The sequence below is a fragment of the Capricornis sumatraensis genome, chromosome 8 (genome assembly GCF_032405125.1).
Source record: "Capricornis sumatraensis isolate serow.1 chromosome 8, serow.2, whole genome shotgun sequence".
Lineage (NCBI taxonomy): Eukaryota > Metazoa > Chordata > Mammalia > Artiodactyla > Bovidae > Capricornis > Capricornis sumatraensis.
Window position 1 is genome coordinate 1,508,271 of NC_091076.1, and position 15,262 is coordinate 1,523,532.

At 64.5% G+C, this 15,262-nt stretch overlaps 1 protein-coding gene across 9 annotated transcripts; it reads left to right on the plus strand.

Moving 5' to 3' along the window:
• Positions 1-2,019: 2,019 nt before the first annotated feature.
• On the plus strand, positions 2,020-14,864 carry TNNT3 (troponin T3, fast skeletal type). 9 transcript variants are annotated; one of them, XM_068976789.1, is made up of 16 exons: positions 2,020-2,036; positions 2,146-2,159; positions 2,568-2,585; positions 3,749-3,766; positions 3,922-3,963; positions 4,947-4,967; positions 5,170-5,184; positions 7,563-7,581; positions 10,028-10,073; positions 10,634-10,750; positions 10,854-10,931; positions 11,438-11,551; positions 11,627-11,736; positions 11,823-11,913; positions 13,439-13,479; positions 14,776-14,864. In XM_068976789.1, exons 1-16 carry the CDS (start codon positions 2,020-2,022, stop codon positions 14,828-14,830), a joined length of 816 nt encoding a protein of 271 aa, XP_068832890.1. In that variant the 3' UTR covers positions 14,831-14,864. The 9 variants fall into 9 exon arrangements, with proteins under 9 accessions (XP_068832890.1, XP_068832894.1, XP_068832893.1 ...); XM_068976793.1 differs by lacking the exon at positions 13,439-13,479 and adding an exon at positions 12,795-12,835 and having other exon boundaries at positions 14,776-14,830; XM_068976792.1 differs by lacking the exon at positions 5,170-5,184.
• Positions 14,865-15,262: the final 398 nt, after the last annotated feature.

The following is a 15,262-nucleotide window of genomic DNA, read 5'->3' on the forward strand; positions in this document are numbered from 1 at the left end:
ATGGACAGCTGGTTTCCTTCTCAGCTGTCGAAATGCCACCCTGCCCCCAAGCACACCCCACCCCGGGCCCCTCCCCGACGGTGGGGGGATGGGGGGCACGGAGGAGCCACGGTGTCACCCCGAGGGCTTCACTGGGCAGAGGAGCAGGGACCCCGAGGGCCCTCAGCTTCCCTGTTTGGAGGGTGGGCACCCTGCCCGGGGGTGCAGGATGAAGTTCTCCAGCCCAGAAGACAAGAGGGCGCGGAGGCCTGCAGGGGAGCTAATGGGGGTGCGGGCGGGCCAAGACCTGAGCCGGTGGATGTTCTCAGCCCCCCCCCAACATCTTGGGTTTCTGGGCAGAGGTGTCTTGGCTAATCTGGGTGCCTATTTCTGGACGTCTCAGCTGCCACTGACTCCTTAAAAATAACCCACCCTGGACTCCAGCCGACCACCCCTCTCAAGGCGGTGACAGGTGTCAGGTGCCGCCAGGGGCAGAGGTGGGCAGAGCCGGAGCGTGACGGCAGCCTGGGTGGGGTGGGGTCCCAGCACTCAGGGATAGGGTCCACGGGGGGCCGTGGGAGCTGCGTGCTGGGTGAAGCAGAAGGCTGTGACTCGAGGAGGCTGCAGAGCCCCAGGAAGGGAGAGCAGGCTGGGAAAGAGCTCAGCTTCCTGGAGGGGGTTAGCAGAGACCCATCCGCTGGTTAATTTTGCATGGAGCTTAAATTGCTTTGGGAAAATTAACATTCTTGACAGAGGCTTCGGAAAACTGTTCCCACCTTAGCAATGCGATGTAAATGCATTTTTTAATGATGAACTTGTGTTTTTCTTATACAAAGCTCCCGGGGGGGACCAGAACTATTGTCTTCAAGTGGGCTGTAGCGTGTTGTCATGAACTGTTTTTCAAAACCCTGGGCCAACATTCTGATGCAGCTGCCCCGAGTGTTCCCAGGCCCCGGCTGCCTCAGGCCTGCACGGGGGCCAGCTCACGGAGAGACCGTCCCTGAGCGTGCTGGCCCGGAGCCGGCCGCACCTGGACGCACGCAGCCAGGCCCGGGCAAGAGCTTCTTTGCAGACGTTGACAAATTCAAGAGCATCTTTGGGGCCTGGGAAAGTAGGCTGAGGAGGAACGGGGCCGTTCGCTCAGTTCTCAGAGGGCGTGTGGGCCTGGCAGGGGCGCCAGGCTGGGGAGGGGTGGCCGCGTGGACATTTAGAAACAAACCAGACACATCCCGGTGAGCTCAGGGCCCAGTCTGCTGGGGTGATGGGAGATGGAGGACGTGGATGCCTAGTACTCTTGTGATTTTGGGAAAGGGCTCTGCAGAGGGCCGTGAAGGACCCCAAGGAATCCCCGGGTGCCCCCATCAGAGAACGCAGCATCCTCACGGGAAATCATGAGTGGGAGCAGGGAGCATGGCTCATTCCCGAGGAGTGGGCCTTGTGGGGACGGCAGGCGGGAAGGCCAGGGAAGGTCCACGGCGCCCATTTTGAGGAGCCAAGCTCTGTAATTCAGAGGCTGCCTGGGAGCCCCCTCCCCTCCAGCCCCACCATCTAGACCCAAGAGCAGAGACTGCCAAGAGGGAGGTTTTGAGCAACCTCAGCAGGGCCTCACAGGGGCCTGGAGCTGCCAGGAAGGGCCCCCCGCCCCAGCCCGCTCAGCCGCGTGCTTTCTGGATGATCCTCCTTGGGGAACGCTGCAGAGAGCATGTCGGCCCAGCCACCACCTCCCAGCTCCCGCCCAGCTCTGGGATTCCAGGCAGCAGGCCGGAGCCAGGCCCGGAAGGGGGGCGGAGGGGGATCGGATCTGGGGCGAAGAGGGCTGGGGGCCTGGGGCCTCGCAGGAAGCAAGGCAGCCTGCCGAGGAGGCCCTGTGCGGGTGCAGCCCGCCCAGGCTAGGGAGCTGGCCCTCAACCCCTGTGCAAGGATAGCCCCCCACAGTCGGCTCGCTGAGCCCACCCCCCACATTCCTGCACCTCGAGGCCCAGGCAACTCCTCACTCGTGCCCTGTCTCCCCCCACCCCCTGCAGAAAGCACCCAGCCGCCATGTCGGACGAGGAAGTGTGAGTATCCGCCTGCTTCAAGCCCCCTGGACCTCGTGTGCTCAGAGGCCAGAGGAGGCCCCCCTCCCCGCCAAGAACTGACCCCTCACCGCTCCCCTTCTCCCCACAGCGAGCACGTGGAGGGTAAGTGTGGACGCCAGACTCTCTCCGCATCAGCTCTAAACAGAAAGGTGGGACGGGGCTCTCCACCTGCGGCCAGCACCTTGCCCAGGGAGGCCCTGGAAACCGCGGGCATGTGGACGCCCCTCTTCAAGCAGGCCCGCACCCCTGCCCCTGCACCTCCCCTCAAAGGACAGATCCCCAGCCCAGCCCATGGACACCCTGCCCCGTGACACCCCACTTGCAGAGGGGAGACTGCACTCCCACTGCAGAACCAGGCCTTCGAGGCTCAGAGCCCTGCCCATGAGTTTCTGCGTCTTCGCGGTCCTCCCCTGACAGCGGCCGATGGGCAGGCGGGCCGCCCGCCTCTGTCCAGGCTGGCCCCCCGCCGCCCTCTAACCGCTTCCTCTCCTTTGTTCTACTCCCTTGCAGAAGAGAACGAGGAGGAAGGTAACGGAGGTGCCCCCCAGGCGCCCTCGCCCCCCAGGCCCCCGCCCAGCTCACCCATTAACCGTCCACCTCTGTGCTCATTAATCCCCACCTCCCGCACCCCTAACAGCCACCTCTGCCCTCCATTGAGAGGCGCTCATTAATCATTCATTAATACTTCTGTGTTAGTATGTATCACTTATACATAACAATCTCACAGTATCTCTGGTGTGTGAGGTTAGCTGGAATTTGGTCATGAAGACACTAATAGCAAGTCTGGAGTGCCACTCACCTGCCTCACTCTGCCTGTCTTATCGTCTCTGTGTCTCTGTCTCTCTATCTCTGTCTCTCTCTCTCTCTGTCTCTCTATCTCTCTCTCTCTGTGTCTCTCTGTCTCTGTCCCTGTCTCCCCCAGCTCTCCCCCTCTCCCTCCCTCTGGGAGTGGGGACCCCAGGTGAGTCAGGAGACCCTTCCCGGTGGGTCGAGCCCCGGCAGGAGGGGAGCCCGGCGCTGGGAAGGGTGTGCGGGGCAGTCTGCAGGCCTGATGGGCACCCCGGGCCCTGCTCCACCGCAGCCAGGCTCTCCCGAGCTCCGTTGGGCCGGCTCTCCTGTGGGGTGTTCTGGGAGCTAGGTTTTGAAAATATTTTGAAAACCCTTGGCTACTCTAGCTACGTGAGCAACACTCTTCCTTTTTCTGCTGAAAAGGTGGAGAGACTTCTTTCTGAGAGGGAACCGCAGTCCCGGGTGGTGCCCTCCCAGGGGAAGTCGATGGGGTGCGTGGGCAGGTGCCTCGAGTAGGCTCCTCCAACGCCTGCCTCTGCCCCCTGCCGCTGGGCCCCCTGAGGACGCCAGCCCACACCCGATGGGCTTTCCCCTAACACCTATCCCCACCTCCGGTACCTTCAGGGTCCGGTTACTTAGTGGAACCCTCCGGAGCACAGACACCTCAGTCCAGCACCTGCTCCCCAAGGAAAGGGGAGGGCGGGACCCCCAGGACCCGAGCAGGCCGCGCTGCAGAGGCCTGCGGGCCCACCGATGCCTGCCAGCCTCCCTGGTGCCTGGAGCGCCTGCTGCCCGCGGCCCCCCAGCCTGAGGCGCCTCCCTTCCCGGCCACCCCTCGCTTGGCCCCCTAACGATTGTCTCATTCCCTCTCTCCCTCCTGCTCCCTCTGGTCCCCACTGCAGAAGAGACCCAGGAGGAAGGTAAGTGGGGTCCAAGACCCCGGCCCCCAGCCACCCGCCAGCCCTCTGTCCAGTGACCCCGACCCTCACGCGACCCCGCGTGCCCCACCCTCTAAGGGCGTGCAGTGCGCTCCCGGCCTAACCTCTCCTCTCTCCTTCTGCCCCTGCACACCCAGCGTCCCCCCCGCCTGCAGAAGTCCCTGAGGTCCACGAGGGAGGTACGTGGACGCAGGACTTCTGAGCCCCATGTGGTGCCCGGGGCTGGCTGCGGCACAGCGGGCCGGGGAGGGGGCGGCAAGGTGCCAGCCAGCCAAGGGGCCCCCACATGTGGCCCCCATGTAACTCACTAACCATGGCCAATGCTTGACCAGAGCAGGCTGGCCCCCCGAGGGCCAGCACTGCCCCCCCCAACATGGGCCCAGGCACCCCCTAGCCCAGGGAGGGCAGGTCAGTAGGGAGGCCGCTGGACCACATGAGACCTAGCTGTCCCGGGGGCATCCCTGAGGCCCGCCTCCTGCCCCGAGGTGGGCACCTGGAGTCCCCGGCACCTGACCCCTCCACAGGGGTCTCGGGGGAGCCCAGGGCGATGAGGGGACAGCCCTTGCGGTCTGTGCCCCCAGCCAGGCCAAAGTGTCCCCACACGGGCCTCCTCTAGCCTGCCCCAGGGAGCTCCCTCCCGGGTCAGGGGCAGGACTGGAGAGTGGGAGGGCCTGGAACCCTGGGGTTGGCACAGCAGTCAGGGCAGCTGAGAGCTGGTACCCAACACTCAGGCCCCTCCGTGGGCACAGAGAGAAAAGGCAGTGGGTGCCCCGGCCTCGGGCTGGTAGGAAGCTTCCCTTCCAGGCCCCAGGGGCCACCCTCCAGGCCACGGCCCTGCCCCCAAGGAAGTCCTCGGGGGCCTGAAGGAGGTGGGAAGTGGTGGTGGTGGGGTGCTGCCAAGCGAGGCAGGACCCCAGTGGCCCCTCAAGCAGGAGGGGTCCCCTGAGAGAAGCGAAGCCCGGCGTGCAGGCAGGGACAGGACCGGAGGGGGTTGCTGCCCCGGCCAACATTGACCTTGTCTTGCTCACTCCCCGCACGCTCCCCATCCCCGGGCCTCGGCCACTGACCCTCCCGGGGCGACCGGCTGTTTCCATTAACCCGGGATCCTTTCTCCTTTGACCTCTGACCCGCGCGTTGCCTCTTGTTCCATGGCCCTCCTTAGTCCATGAAGTTCATGAACCAGGTATGTGCCATGACTTCAGTCCCGTGTGGGTGCGTGTGCACACGGGCCGTGTGTGGGTGTGAGCCGCAGCCTGGCCGATGAGGAACAAGAGGGGCCATGTAACTCACTCACCTGCTTGCCCGCCGCCCACCCCCAGCCTCTGCCTGAGGTTCACAGTGGTTCTCTCTCCGCCCCCCCCCCCCCCTCGGTGCCGCTTCTCCAGAGGAAATCCAAGAAGGTACGCTTGCTGCTCCCCCCACGGCCCCTGCTGAGGCCTGAGCTCCCCCGCGCCTGCCTGACCCTCCCCGCTGCCATCCGGAAGGCTGGGCCCTGGGTGGGACGCTTAGGCCAGGGATGGTGAGGGTGGCTGTGGGTCAGACGGCTGACAGGCAGCGAGCATTCAGGACTGAGGGGGTGAGGCCCCGCCCGGGTCACCACAGGAAGGTGGGGGGAGCCAGGCCCAAAGGGCCTGGCGGGTGCTGGGAGGATGGTACTGGGGTCCACTGGGACGCCCTGGACCCACCAGGCTAGGTGGAGAAGGGCAGAGGGGGAGAGGCAGGGCCCCAGACAGCAAGGAAGGCAGAGCGCGGAAGGGAAGTGTGGGAAGGCAAGCGGGATGAAGCGGAAAGTCAGGCTGAGGCCGAGGCGGGGGCCCAGGGGCCTGGAAGTACTGGGGCCCCCTGGGTGGAGCTGTCGGGGCCCAAGTCAGAGGCCCCCGCCTTCACACGGCCCTCGTGGGGCTGCAGAGGGCCTCCTCGCGGGGCCTGCACCCAGAGCATGGGCTGCAAATTGTCTCCCCTCCCGGGGCCTCAGCAGGACCCCCTGTAAGACAAGGGCCCGGCTGGGCCCATGGGACACCCTGGAACCAGCCCTGGGGCTGACAGACCAACAGACAGGCAGGCTGGGGCTGCCAGGTCGCATCCTGATTGCCCGCCGCCTGGGAGCTTTGCCGCCTGGCGCTTTGCCTCCCCTGTTCCTCGCCCCGCTCCAGCCCCCCACCAGGTGCCGGGGAGTGGGGGGCAGTGACGCCAGGCCCACCTGGAAGCTGAGCAGCCCCAGCAGGCGCAGGAGGCTGTTTGTGCGAGTGGGGGCCGGTTGCTAAGCAACCTAGGGGTCCACGCGCTTAGGAAGGGGATGCCAGGGAGACCCTGACCATAGCCCACCTGCCCCGGCCAGGCCCCCAAGTGGGGACACTGGCAGCTCAACATGGACGGCCCTGTCCTTGCCACCAAAGGCCCAGGAGCAGGGGCAGGCGCCTGGCCTTCAGGGCTGAGCTGATGCAGGCTCCCGCGCCTCTCGGGGCTCAGCCTCAGCGAGCTCGTCCTCTCGGCTTGGGACCTCACCTAGCCAGGCTTCCGCAGGTCTGAGGTCCCAGGAGACGTTATCAGCCTCCTTGTTCGAGAATCCCTGGGTTTCAACTCAATGGAATCCAGGAGTCAGGCCCCCAGAGCTGCCCGCACCTAGCCATTGTTGTTCAGTCACTTGGGCGTGCCCAACTCTGCTCACACGTCCGCGGAGCTGGTGATGCCATCCAACCACCTCACCCTCTGTCTCCCCTTTTCTTGCCCTCAATCTTGACCAGCATCAGGGTCTAGATGTGGCATCGCTTTTCTTCCAAGGAGGCCGCCTCCAGTGGAAGGGCTTAAGGAAGCCCGCAGCCAGCACCCACAGGCCCTCGGCGGCCCCTCCAGCTACCGCTGGCCTTCTGGGGCTGGGGGTCTCCCCGGGCATGCTGGGCCTGCAGTTAGCTCTCACAGACCCTCCCAGACAGAAGCCCTGCAGCCTTCAGCGGGGGGGTCACCGATGGGGTCCAGGCCAGCGCCCGCCCGGGGAAGCGGGGTTTAGGAGTGCCCCAGCTGGCCTGCCCCCAGCCTGCGCCCGCGCCCGCCCCGCGCCCGCCCCGCGCCCGCGCCCGCCCCCAGCCCGCGCCCGCGCCCGCCGCTTTCTCTTGCATGTGCGCTTCTGCCTGAAGACGCGGAGCATGAGGACTGGGAGGACCAGGCAGGTAAGGCCAGGCCTCTGGCTGCACACGGTGTCCGCGTGGAGTCTGGACAGACCCTGGCAGAGAGGCCCGACCGCCCGGGGTCCATCTCGAGGGCTCTCCGTGCCTCTGCTCGGCCGCCTGCCCACCTGCCCGTCCTGCCCGTCTGACGCCAGGGCCTCCGAGGGCCAGGCCTTGCTGCTTGAAGCTGCGTCTGCTGCGGGGCTTAGCTCTGTCCCGACCTGTGCTTCCGCCCCACACTGACACTAGGGGGTCAGCAGGGGCCCAGCAGGCACATCAGGAGGTGGGCAGGAAGGCGATTCCTCCACCTGGCCCTCAGCCTCAGTCTTGTCTCTGCCCCGAGGGTGTGGCACCCCCGGGCCCCTTCTCTCCTCCTTTTCTCCACCCGCCCTGCCCTGGGCCCTGCACCCATTCTCCTCCTCAGAGCCCACAGGGGCTCCCGCGTACAGGCCCTGGTGGGGGCAAGTCCCCGGCCTCTGGTGGGCAGGGAGGGCGGGTCCACGGGAGGGGGGCCCTGGTCAGGCGTGTGGGGACCTGGGGGCTGGGTGAGCTGCCCTCTCACCTGGTCTCCCCGTCTCCTCTCCTCCCCCCGCCGATGCCGCCCTGCTGATCAGAGGAGAAGCCGAGACCCAGGTGAGTGTGGGGCTGGGCTGGGCGACGGGGGCCTGTGAGGCCTGGGACTCGGCTGGCCCGGTCCCGAGAGAGAGGCCTCGAAGCTCGTTGGGCCCTGGGGACCTGAATCCTCAAGGGGCCGCAGCCACTCGTTTGCTCCTGAATTTGTGGTCCTGGATTCCGGGTGAGGCTCGCCCAGGGAACGGGGTCACAGGGCAGCCGATGCACTCCTCCCAGGCGGGGCTTCACCCTGGGGTTGGGTAGGGATGGACTCTGGAGGTCCAGTCCATGCCCCGGACCCTGCAGGCTAGACAAGGATGGCTTCCTGCAGGAGGAGGCGCTGGGCAGAGGAAGAAAGGGGGCAGAAAGTTGGGGGAGTCGGGGCAGAAGGAGGGAGGCCCCGTGGAGCCCCCATGGCCCTTTCTGGTGCCCACCCTCCTGGCCGTGCTGCCGCCCGCATCTCCCGGGGCCCTCGATGTGAGTGGTGGGGTGCTGGCAGGGAGGCTCTCGGCCTTGAAACCCGCCTGGGAGCAAAGCCTTGACCGGAGCCCCCATCCTCCCCTTCGTGGGGGCCTTGGGCCCCCGGGGGAAGCGTTGACCTCGTTCAAAGAGGCTTTCTCTTGCTCATTTGGCTCGCGCGCTAGTGGTTCAGAGGTTTCTTGTTTTAATCCAGCGTTCCTGATTTTCTGTTTCTGATAAGTACGTGCGAGCCCACGGCCCTCTGTACGTGATTCACCCCCCGTCCTCGGGGGACACGCGCCTCCTTTGCTCTGCAGGGGAAGGCGTGTCAGCGCCTCTGAGCGCAGGCCAAGAGCTCGCTCCCACTTAGGGGAGCCCTGCGGACTCTCCACAGAGGACTGGAAATATGCGAATGTGTAGCCAGCCCGTTTCCATCCGTTACACTTTATTTTTCAGCAATTTTAAAGAAAGCTGCCGGGTCACAAGATATTTTCTAGTTTTAAAAAAATGTTTGTGTTTTCATTATGAAAATAAAACACCTCATTAAAGAAAATTTGGAAAATACGTAAAAGTCCAATGAAAAAAAAAATCATCTATAACTCTCCCACCCCGCCAGCCAGACTGCGGAAAAGAGGAGAAAGAAATAAAAAGGCTTATTTCTTCCTACTCTTTTTCCATGCATAGGACTCGGAAAAAAGGACTGAAACTCTGAGCTGTTTTTCAAACATCGTCTTGTCTATACAGCCTTGAATTCTGCTTTTCTAAAATGCAGCGCTGTCCCTAAGTATTTTTCCATGTTTTTACATAGTCTTCTTAAATATTTTGAATGGCCACATAATATTCCATCAATTCGACAAACCATAATTTTCCTAACCGTTCCTCTCTTGCAGGATATTAAGGCTTTCCCCAATATTTTACTATCATAAATAACGCCGGGTGGAAAGCATTTTCTGTCTTTCGGCTTATTTGCCTAGGCCGCATTCCCAGAATGGAATTACTGGGTCAAAGAGTAGGAACGTTCTTCAGGCTTTTGATGTCCGCTGCCAAAAGGCTTCCACGAGGACCGCCAGCGCGGCCTCCACACCGCATGCCCGGGCCCGCGACGTGCCTGCACACGGAGCCTCTGACGGGTGGATGAGAAACGGCCTCTCTGGCTTGTTTTCGTTCACATTCCTCTGATGGCTTGGGAGCCTCTCCCTTGTGTGTTGACTGGTGGTCTTTCTTCTCGGGGAGCTGCTAGCGTTCACCCTCTGCCCATTTATCTAACGGCGGGGGCGTCTCTATGTTTTCTTAATCATCGGTTTGCATAAGGATATAAGTCTTCTCTGTATTTGCTGAAAATATTTTTCTAGTCTGGTTTCTCCCCCCTTCCACGTTGTGCCTTTTCCATAAGTTTTCCATTTGCATGGACTCCTCTGGCCATCTTTGCCTGAGTGGGGCCTTCTGAGCTCAGAAAATCGCTTCCCTCGCCAGCATGCCGATCCACGTTCAGTTCCACTCTCTTCTTTTTTGAAGAAGGTCTTGCTTCTGCTGTTGATTTAACTCTGCTCCGTCCGAGATGTCTGGGGGGAGGGGGAGGGCCACGGCCACCCTGGCCGGAGGGATTCGAGAGGGATCTCGTCTCCTTTCCGCACGGCGTGCATTCTGCCCAGCACCCCCTCCTCTGGGTCCCCAGAAAGAGAGGTCAAAAGGTGACCAGAGCAGCGCAAAGGGTCAGCCGAGATGGCCATTCCTGACCGCAGAGGCCGAAGACCCGGGAACGGTCTCTGGTAACCACCTTGCCTTCTTTTGTTTGAGAAAGAGAGCAAGGTCACCCTTCTCGGGTGAGCAGGGGTGAAGCAGCCCTTGAGAGGCCTAGGAGTGGGCGAGGTAGAAGGACGCTAAGAGGTTATAAACTTCTAGAAGGGTCACGCCACTCTGGGGACAGTGGGCTATATATTGGATAAGAACAACAGCCTCCTGGTGGGGACCCACTCACCGTACTCATGAGCCACTCTCTCTTCTTCAGACTCACTGCTCCTAAGATCCCGGAAGGGGAGAAAGTCGACTTCGATGTAAGTTTATGGGACCCAGGTTTACACAGTCTCCCCAGACCCCCAGCCTTCGGCTCCAGGCGAAGCCTGAGAAGGTCACGTCCTCTAGAGCAGCCAGAACTGGGGCTTCCAGGTTCCTGCTGTGATTCATTCCCGGATCAGAGAGAACTCGTCCGGGAATAACGCCTGTCTTCCCTCCTCCCCAGTCATCCATCTCCCCATCTCCCCATCTCTCCCCATCCGTCCAATCACCCACCCAACTATCTGTCACCCATCTGTGCATCCCATCTGTCCATCCACTCCTCCAGCCACCCCCCCATCCACTCACCCACCCATCCATCTGTGTGTCCAACAGACTACCTCGTTCCCCAGTTTCCTCTCCGTCCAACCCACTCAGGCATCTCTGGGCTTAACAATGAGGCCAGGTCAGAGGCAGTCCATCCCAGGGGTGCTCACTGACCTCAGGGCTCTGCACGGCCTGGACTCAGCCACAAGAAGGGTACCACTCTGACCCCGTGGCTGAGGGAGCAGGCAGCCCACAGTTCGAGAGGAGGGCGGGTATGATGGGCCCGTCCCCACAGGACATCCAGAAGAAGCGCCAGAACAAAGACCTCATGGAGCTCCAGGCTCTCATCGACAGCCACTTCGAGGCTCGGAAGAAGGAGGAGGAGGAGCTGGTCGCCCTCAAGGAGAGAATCGTGAGTGCAGTCCTGCAGCTCTGGGCGGAGGCCGGGCTGGTGGATGTGGCCGGGGGTCCAGGGGAGGGCCAGGCCGGGCTGACCCGCTCCCCTCGGGCCACAGGAGAAACGCCGAGCAGAGAGAGCCGAGCAGCAGAGGATCCGGGCAGAGAAGGAGCGGGAACGCCAGAACAGACTGGCGGTGAGGTGGCCCCCCGCCCAGCCCAGCCCCCTCACCGGCCCCCACCCCAGCCCAGCCTGGCCCCCAGCCCGGCCTCCAGCCCGGCCCCGACCCCAGCCCAGCCTAGCCCCCCGCCGGCCCCCAGGCTCCCGGGCCTTCCCATTTCTGACATTCCCCTTGACACTGGCCTAGGAACCCAGGCCATCAGCCAAGCTCCCCCCGCCCTGCAGAAACCCTGCGAGAGGGCAGACTCGATGGGGACTGGGACCTTCCAGAAGGTTCCCAGCCCAAGCAGGTCCTCAACAGCCGCGCTGAGGTCTTGGTTGGGGAGGTCCTCGACAGCCGGTCTGAGGTCTTGGTTGGGGAGGTCCTCGACAGCCGCGCTGAGGTCTTGGTTGGGGAGGTCCTCGACAGCCGCGCTGAGGTCTTGGTTGGGGAGGGCCTCGACAGCCGCGCTGAGGTCTTGGTTGGGGAGGGCCTCGACAGCCGCGCTGAGGTCTTGGCTGGGGGTGGGGGTGTCCCTGCAGGAGGAGAAGGCACGGCGGGAGGAGGAAGACGCCAAGAGGAGGGCTGAGGACGATCTGAAGAAGAAAAAGGCGCTGTCCTCCATGGGGGCCAACTACAGCAGCTACCTGGCCAAGGTGAGTGCGGGCGCGGGGCCGAGCTGCCCACCGTGGCCTGGGCCGGCTCGACGCGCCCCTCGCATGTCCCCTCAGGCAGACCAGAAAAGAGGCAAGAAGCAGACGGCCCGGGAAACGAAGAAGAAGGTCCTGGCTGAGCGGAGGAAGCCCCTCAACATCGACCACCTCAGCGAGGACAAGCTCAGGTGAGGCCCTGCCGGGACTGGGGGCAGCGCCCGGACCCTCCTGCCGGGGCTGACCCGCCAGCCGCTCACCCGTGGCTGCCCCCCAGGGACAAGGCCAAGGAGCTCTGGGACACCCTGTACAAGCTGGAGACCGACAAGTTCGAGTATGGGGAGAAGCTGAAGCGCCAGAAATATGACGTGAGTGTTGTGTCCGTGGCCTCACCTGCTGGCGGGCACCCCGAGTCCCCGGACCCCGAGCAAGGCCCCTGCCCTGCGGGAGGCCCTGCCCACGTTGGCCTCATGTCAGCCCGGTGCTCAGGGCTGGCCGGGGGTGCAGTGGGGCAGAGCGCCTTTGTTCCGGGGCGGGGGTCTTAGAGACCTGGTGTCCTGAGCCCACCAGAGGGGCACTGAGTTCCTCTGGGGTCGGGGTTCTGCCTCATCCAGCCTCCTCTGCAAACCCAAGTTCCAGCCAGGCCAGCCCTGGGACTCAGAGCTGGGGAGGGGGCCTGGCCGGTGCCTCCCCCGCCCTGGGCTCACAGCTCAGGTCGGCAGCCCCGGGTAGACACCCTCCTTGCAGTCAGCACGGGCCTGGGTACGGAGCCTGATGATAGGCCCATGACAGACCCTTTCCTCCAGCCTCCGGTGTCCCCTGGGGAGGACCGCCCACTCTCAGGCCCCCTCTCCCGCTGGCCCCTGAGACAGAGGGTGTGGGTGACCAGTGCTGGCGGCTGGCGGAGTCCTGCCTCCTTCCCGGAGCCCAGGGCCCTTGGGTGGGTTGCCTGGTCCTCCTGCACTTCAATTTCCCCACCTCCCTCTGGGGAAAGACCCTCCCCCGGGGACCAGATGAGGGGGCACCGCGCTGTGTGCCAGTGCTCCCAGCTGGCTTGGAAATGGGCTTCAGAGGGCCCAGACTGGCCCCACTCGCGCTGGGCCGGGAGAGCAGGCCCTGACACTCGTGTGTGCGGTGGCTACCCGGGAGCTTGGAGAGCCGAGGGCCTTGGACCAGGCTGGTCCTGAGCATGCAGGGCACCGAAGCCTTGGCCGCCCACCCAGCCCCCTAACCATCTCGGTCTTTCTAGATCATGAACGTCCGGGCCAGAGTGGAGATGCTGGCCAAGTTGTAAGTCGCTGGGGCCCACCCTGGGCCAGGCTCTGGTGTTCATGCACGGTGGGCCTTGCGCTTGGCGGAAACCTGGGTCGTTGCGGGTGTCGGCGGCAGCGGGCACGGAGATCCCGGAGGACGTCCCTGGGTCCTCCCGCCCGCCTCCTCCCCCTTGCCTGCCACCTGGGGGCTTCCGAGGCTGACCTGCTGCCCTTCGTCGGCAGCAGAGGCTGGCCCTTGCCTCCCTAGCCTCCCCCAGGCGGTCAGCAGGAGGGGGCAGCCGGGCCGGGGAGCGAGATGGCCGCGGGGCTCTGAGCTCCAGCCACCAGGCGGGGGCTGTGCTTGCAAGCCCACCTCCGGCCCGTGCCCCTGCCCCACATCCTGCAGAGGCGGGCAGGTAAGTGGCCAGCTCTGGGGCTGCGGTGTGTCATGGCCCAGGTGTCCAGCTCAGGCCACCAAGAGTAAGTCAGAGGCACGAGTCTAAGCCCCTCCAGACCGGAGGAGCCGGGACAGTAAAAGCACTGAGGCCCGCCAGGGCCGCCGAGGGGCCCGCGGGCGGGAGGCCACCATGCAGCCTGGCCCCGTGCGAACGCACAGGTAAGTGCCCTGTGTTGTTTGCAGATCACCAACCTCAGGAGCCGCATCGACCAGGCCCAGAAGCAGTGAGTAGCCCTGCCTGCCCCATGCTCTGCGCCAGGCACGCAGCCCCACGGGGTCGGCTGCCACTGCCCCCAGGGGCCTGGAGATGTCAGCCTGTGCCAGTGGCAGGCGGCCCTCAGCAGAGCAGTAACAAGATTAACTGGCTGGGCCTTTGGGCCAGCATGCTGGGCCCTGAACCCCGGACCTGCAGCCTCCTGTCTCCCCCATCCCCAGAGCCCAGGAGGACGGGTGGGGAGAGCCAGCAGGAGGCCCCCAGGGTGGCCTTCAGGGTGACCTGCGCAGGGACTCAGCAGACCCTGCACAGCCTGGCATGAGACCCGTGGTCTGGGGTCAATGAGCCCGCTGGGTCCACGGGACCCTTTGCAGCAGCTGCCAGGAAGGGCTGGAGGGCGTGGGCCCAGGTGCCCCCTGCTGAGGTTCAGTGCCCGAGACTGGAGGCTGAGCTGGGGCTGCCCCGAGGGCTGCAGAGGGGGCTGGCAAAGGCTCACACCCTCTGCCCCGGGCTCTGTGGCGTGAGGCAGGGGTTCTTGCAGGTCACTTGGCTAGGTGTGTGTGTGAGCATGTGGCTTCTGCTGAGGGACATGGGCCGTGAGCAGTGCCAGGCCTTCCCCTGACGCCTTGGGAGCCGCAGGGCCCATTCCAGCCTGAAGCTGCCCAAGAAGAGTGCCAATGACCGCCCGCCTGCGGCCCGGCCCCCCGCCAGCTCCTGGCTGCCTGCTGCACACAGGGCTCAGACAGATGGGGTGGGCTCCTGAGGACCCCCATCGCCCGAGGTCCCACTCTCACCGGTGACTGAGGGGCTGAGATTCTAGAACAAGATGGAGGCCTCCCAGGTCCCAAGTCCGTCAGGCTGGTCTGCTGGCCTGGACTGAGGAACCAGAGCCGCCCGCTGCCCCTGCCCATCCTGGCCGGGGAGTGGGGGGCCCGGCTCTTTTCAGGCCAGAATTACTGGGAGGATGGCGGCTACCAGCAGGGACAGCTGCCCGGGCAGGCTCGGGTCTGCCTGACATAAGGCCCCGTGCCCCGAGTCCATCGGGTGGGGAAGGGAGGGAGAGGGGTCCAGCTCTTGCCAGCACCCCCTTAACCTCACTAACGCCCCCAGCACAAAGTCGCCCAGGCCCGGGTGGGCAGGCACAGGTGAGTCACTGCGGCTGGACCAGGGCTGGGGATGCCCCTGGGCTGCTAGGGCTGGGCCAGGCCAAGCTTCCAGGGTCTGGGGTCTGCTGGGGGCTGGGGAAGGGGTCAGCTAGGGTCCCAGATGCCCTCATGCTCAAGACCAACTTGCTTCCCATTTACAGCAGCAAGAAGGCCGGGACCACCCCCAAGGGCAAAGTCGGCGGGCGCTGGAAGTAGAGCGGCCGAGGAGGTTCCCAGAGGCAGAGACCCTCAGCCCGGGGGGTTCACACAGCGGCGTCCGGCCCCAAGGGGCCCCCTGCGTCTCTGTCCTCACTGTGTCCATGCTCTGGGGCCTGTGAATAAAGCGAGCAGGCTCCCCTCCACCGCGTGTGTGCTGGCTCATCAGTGGGGCCCGTGGGTGGGCAGGGTGTCGCAGGGGCTGCTCTGCAGCTTGGGGACCCAAGAGACCCAGGTGCTGACCTCGGGTTCGGCTCAGGAGACCCCCGGCTGTGGTCGTCTACGCCCCAGAGAGCCCCAGGTGCCCACTGGCTCTGCCAGCGGCTACCGCTTGTGTCTGCGGACCATCACCCCGTCCCCACCCTGCGTGCGAGCCCACTCTGCTGGCCCCCGCCCCCCCCCTCGGATCTGCTCTGAAGCCAGTTTGGGGCA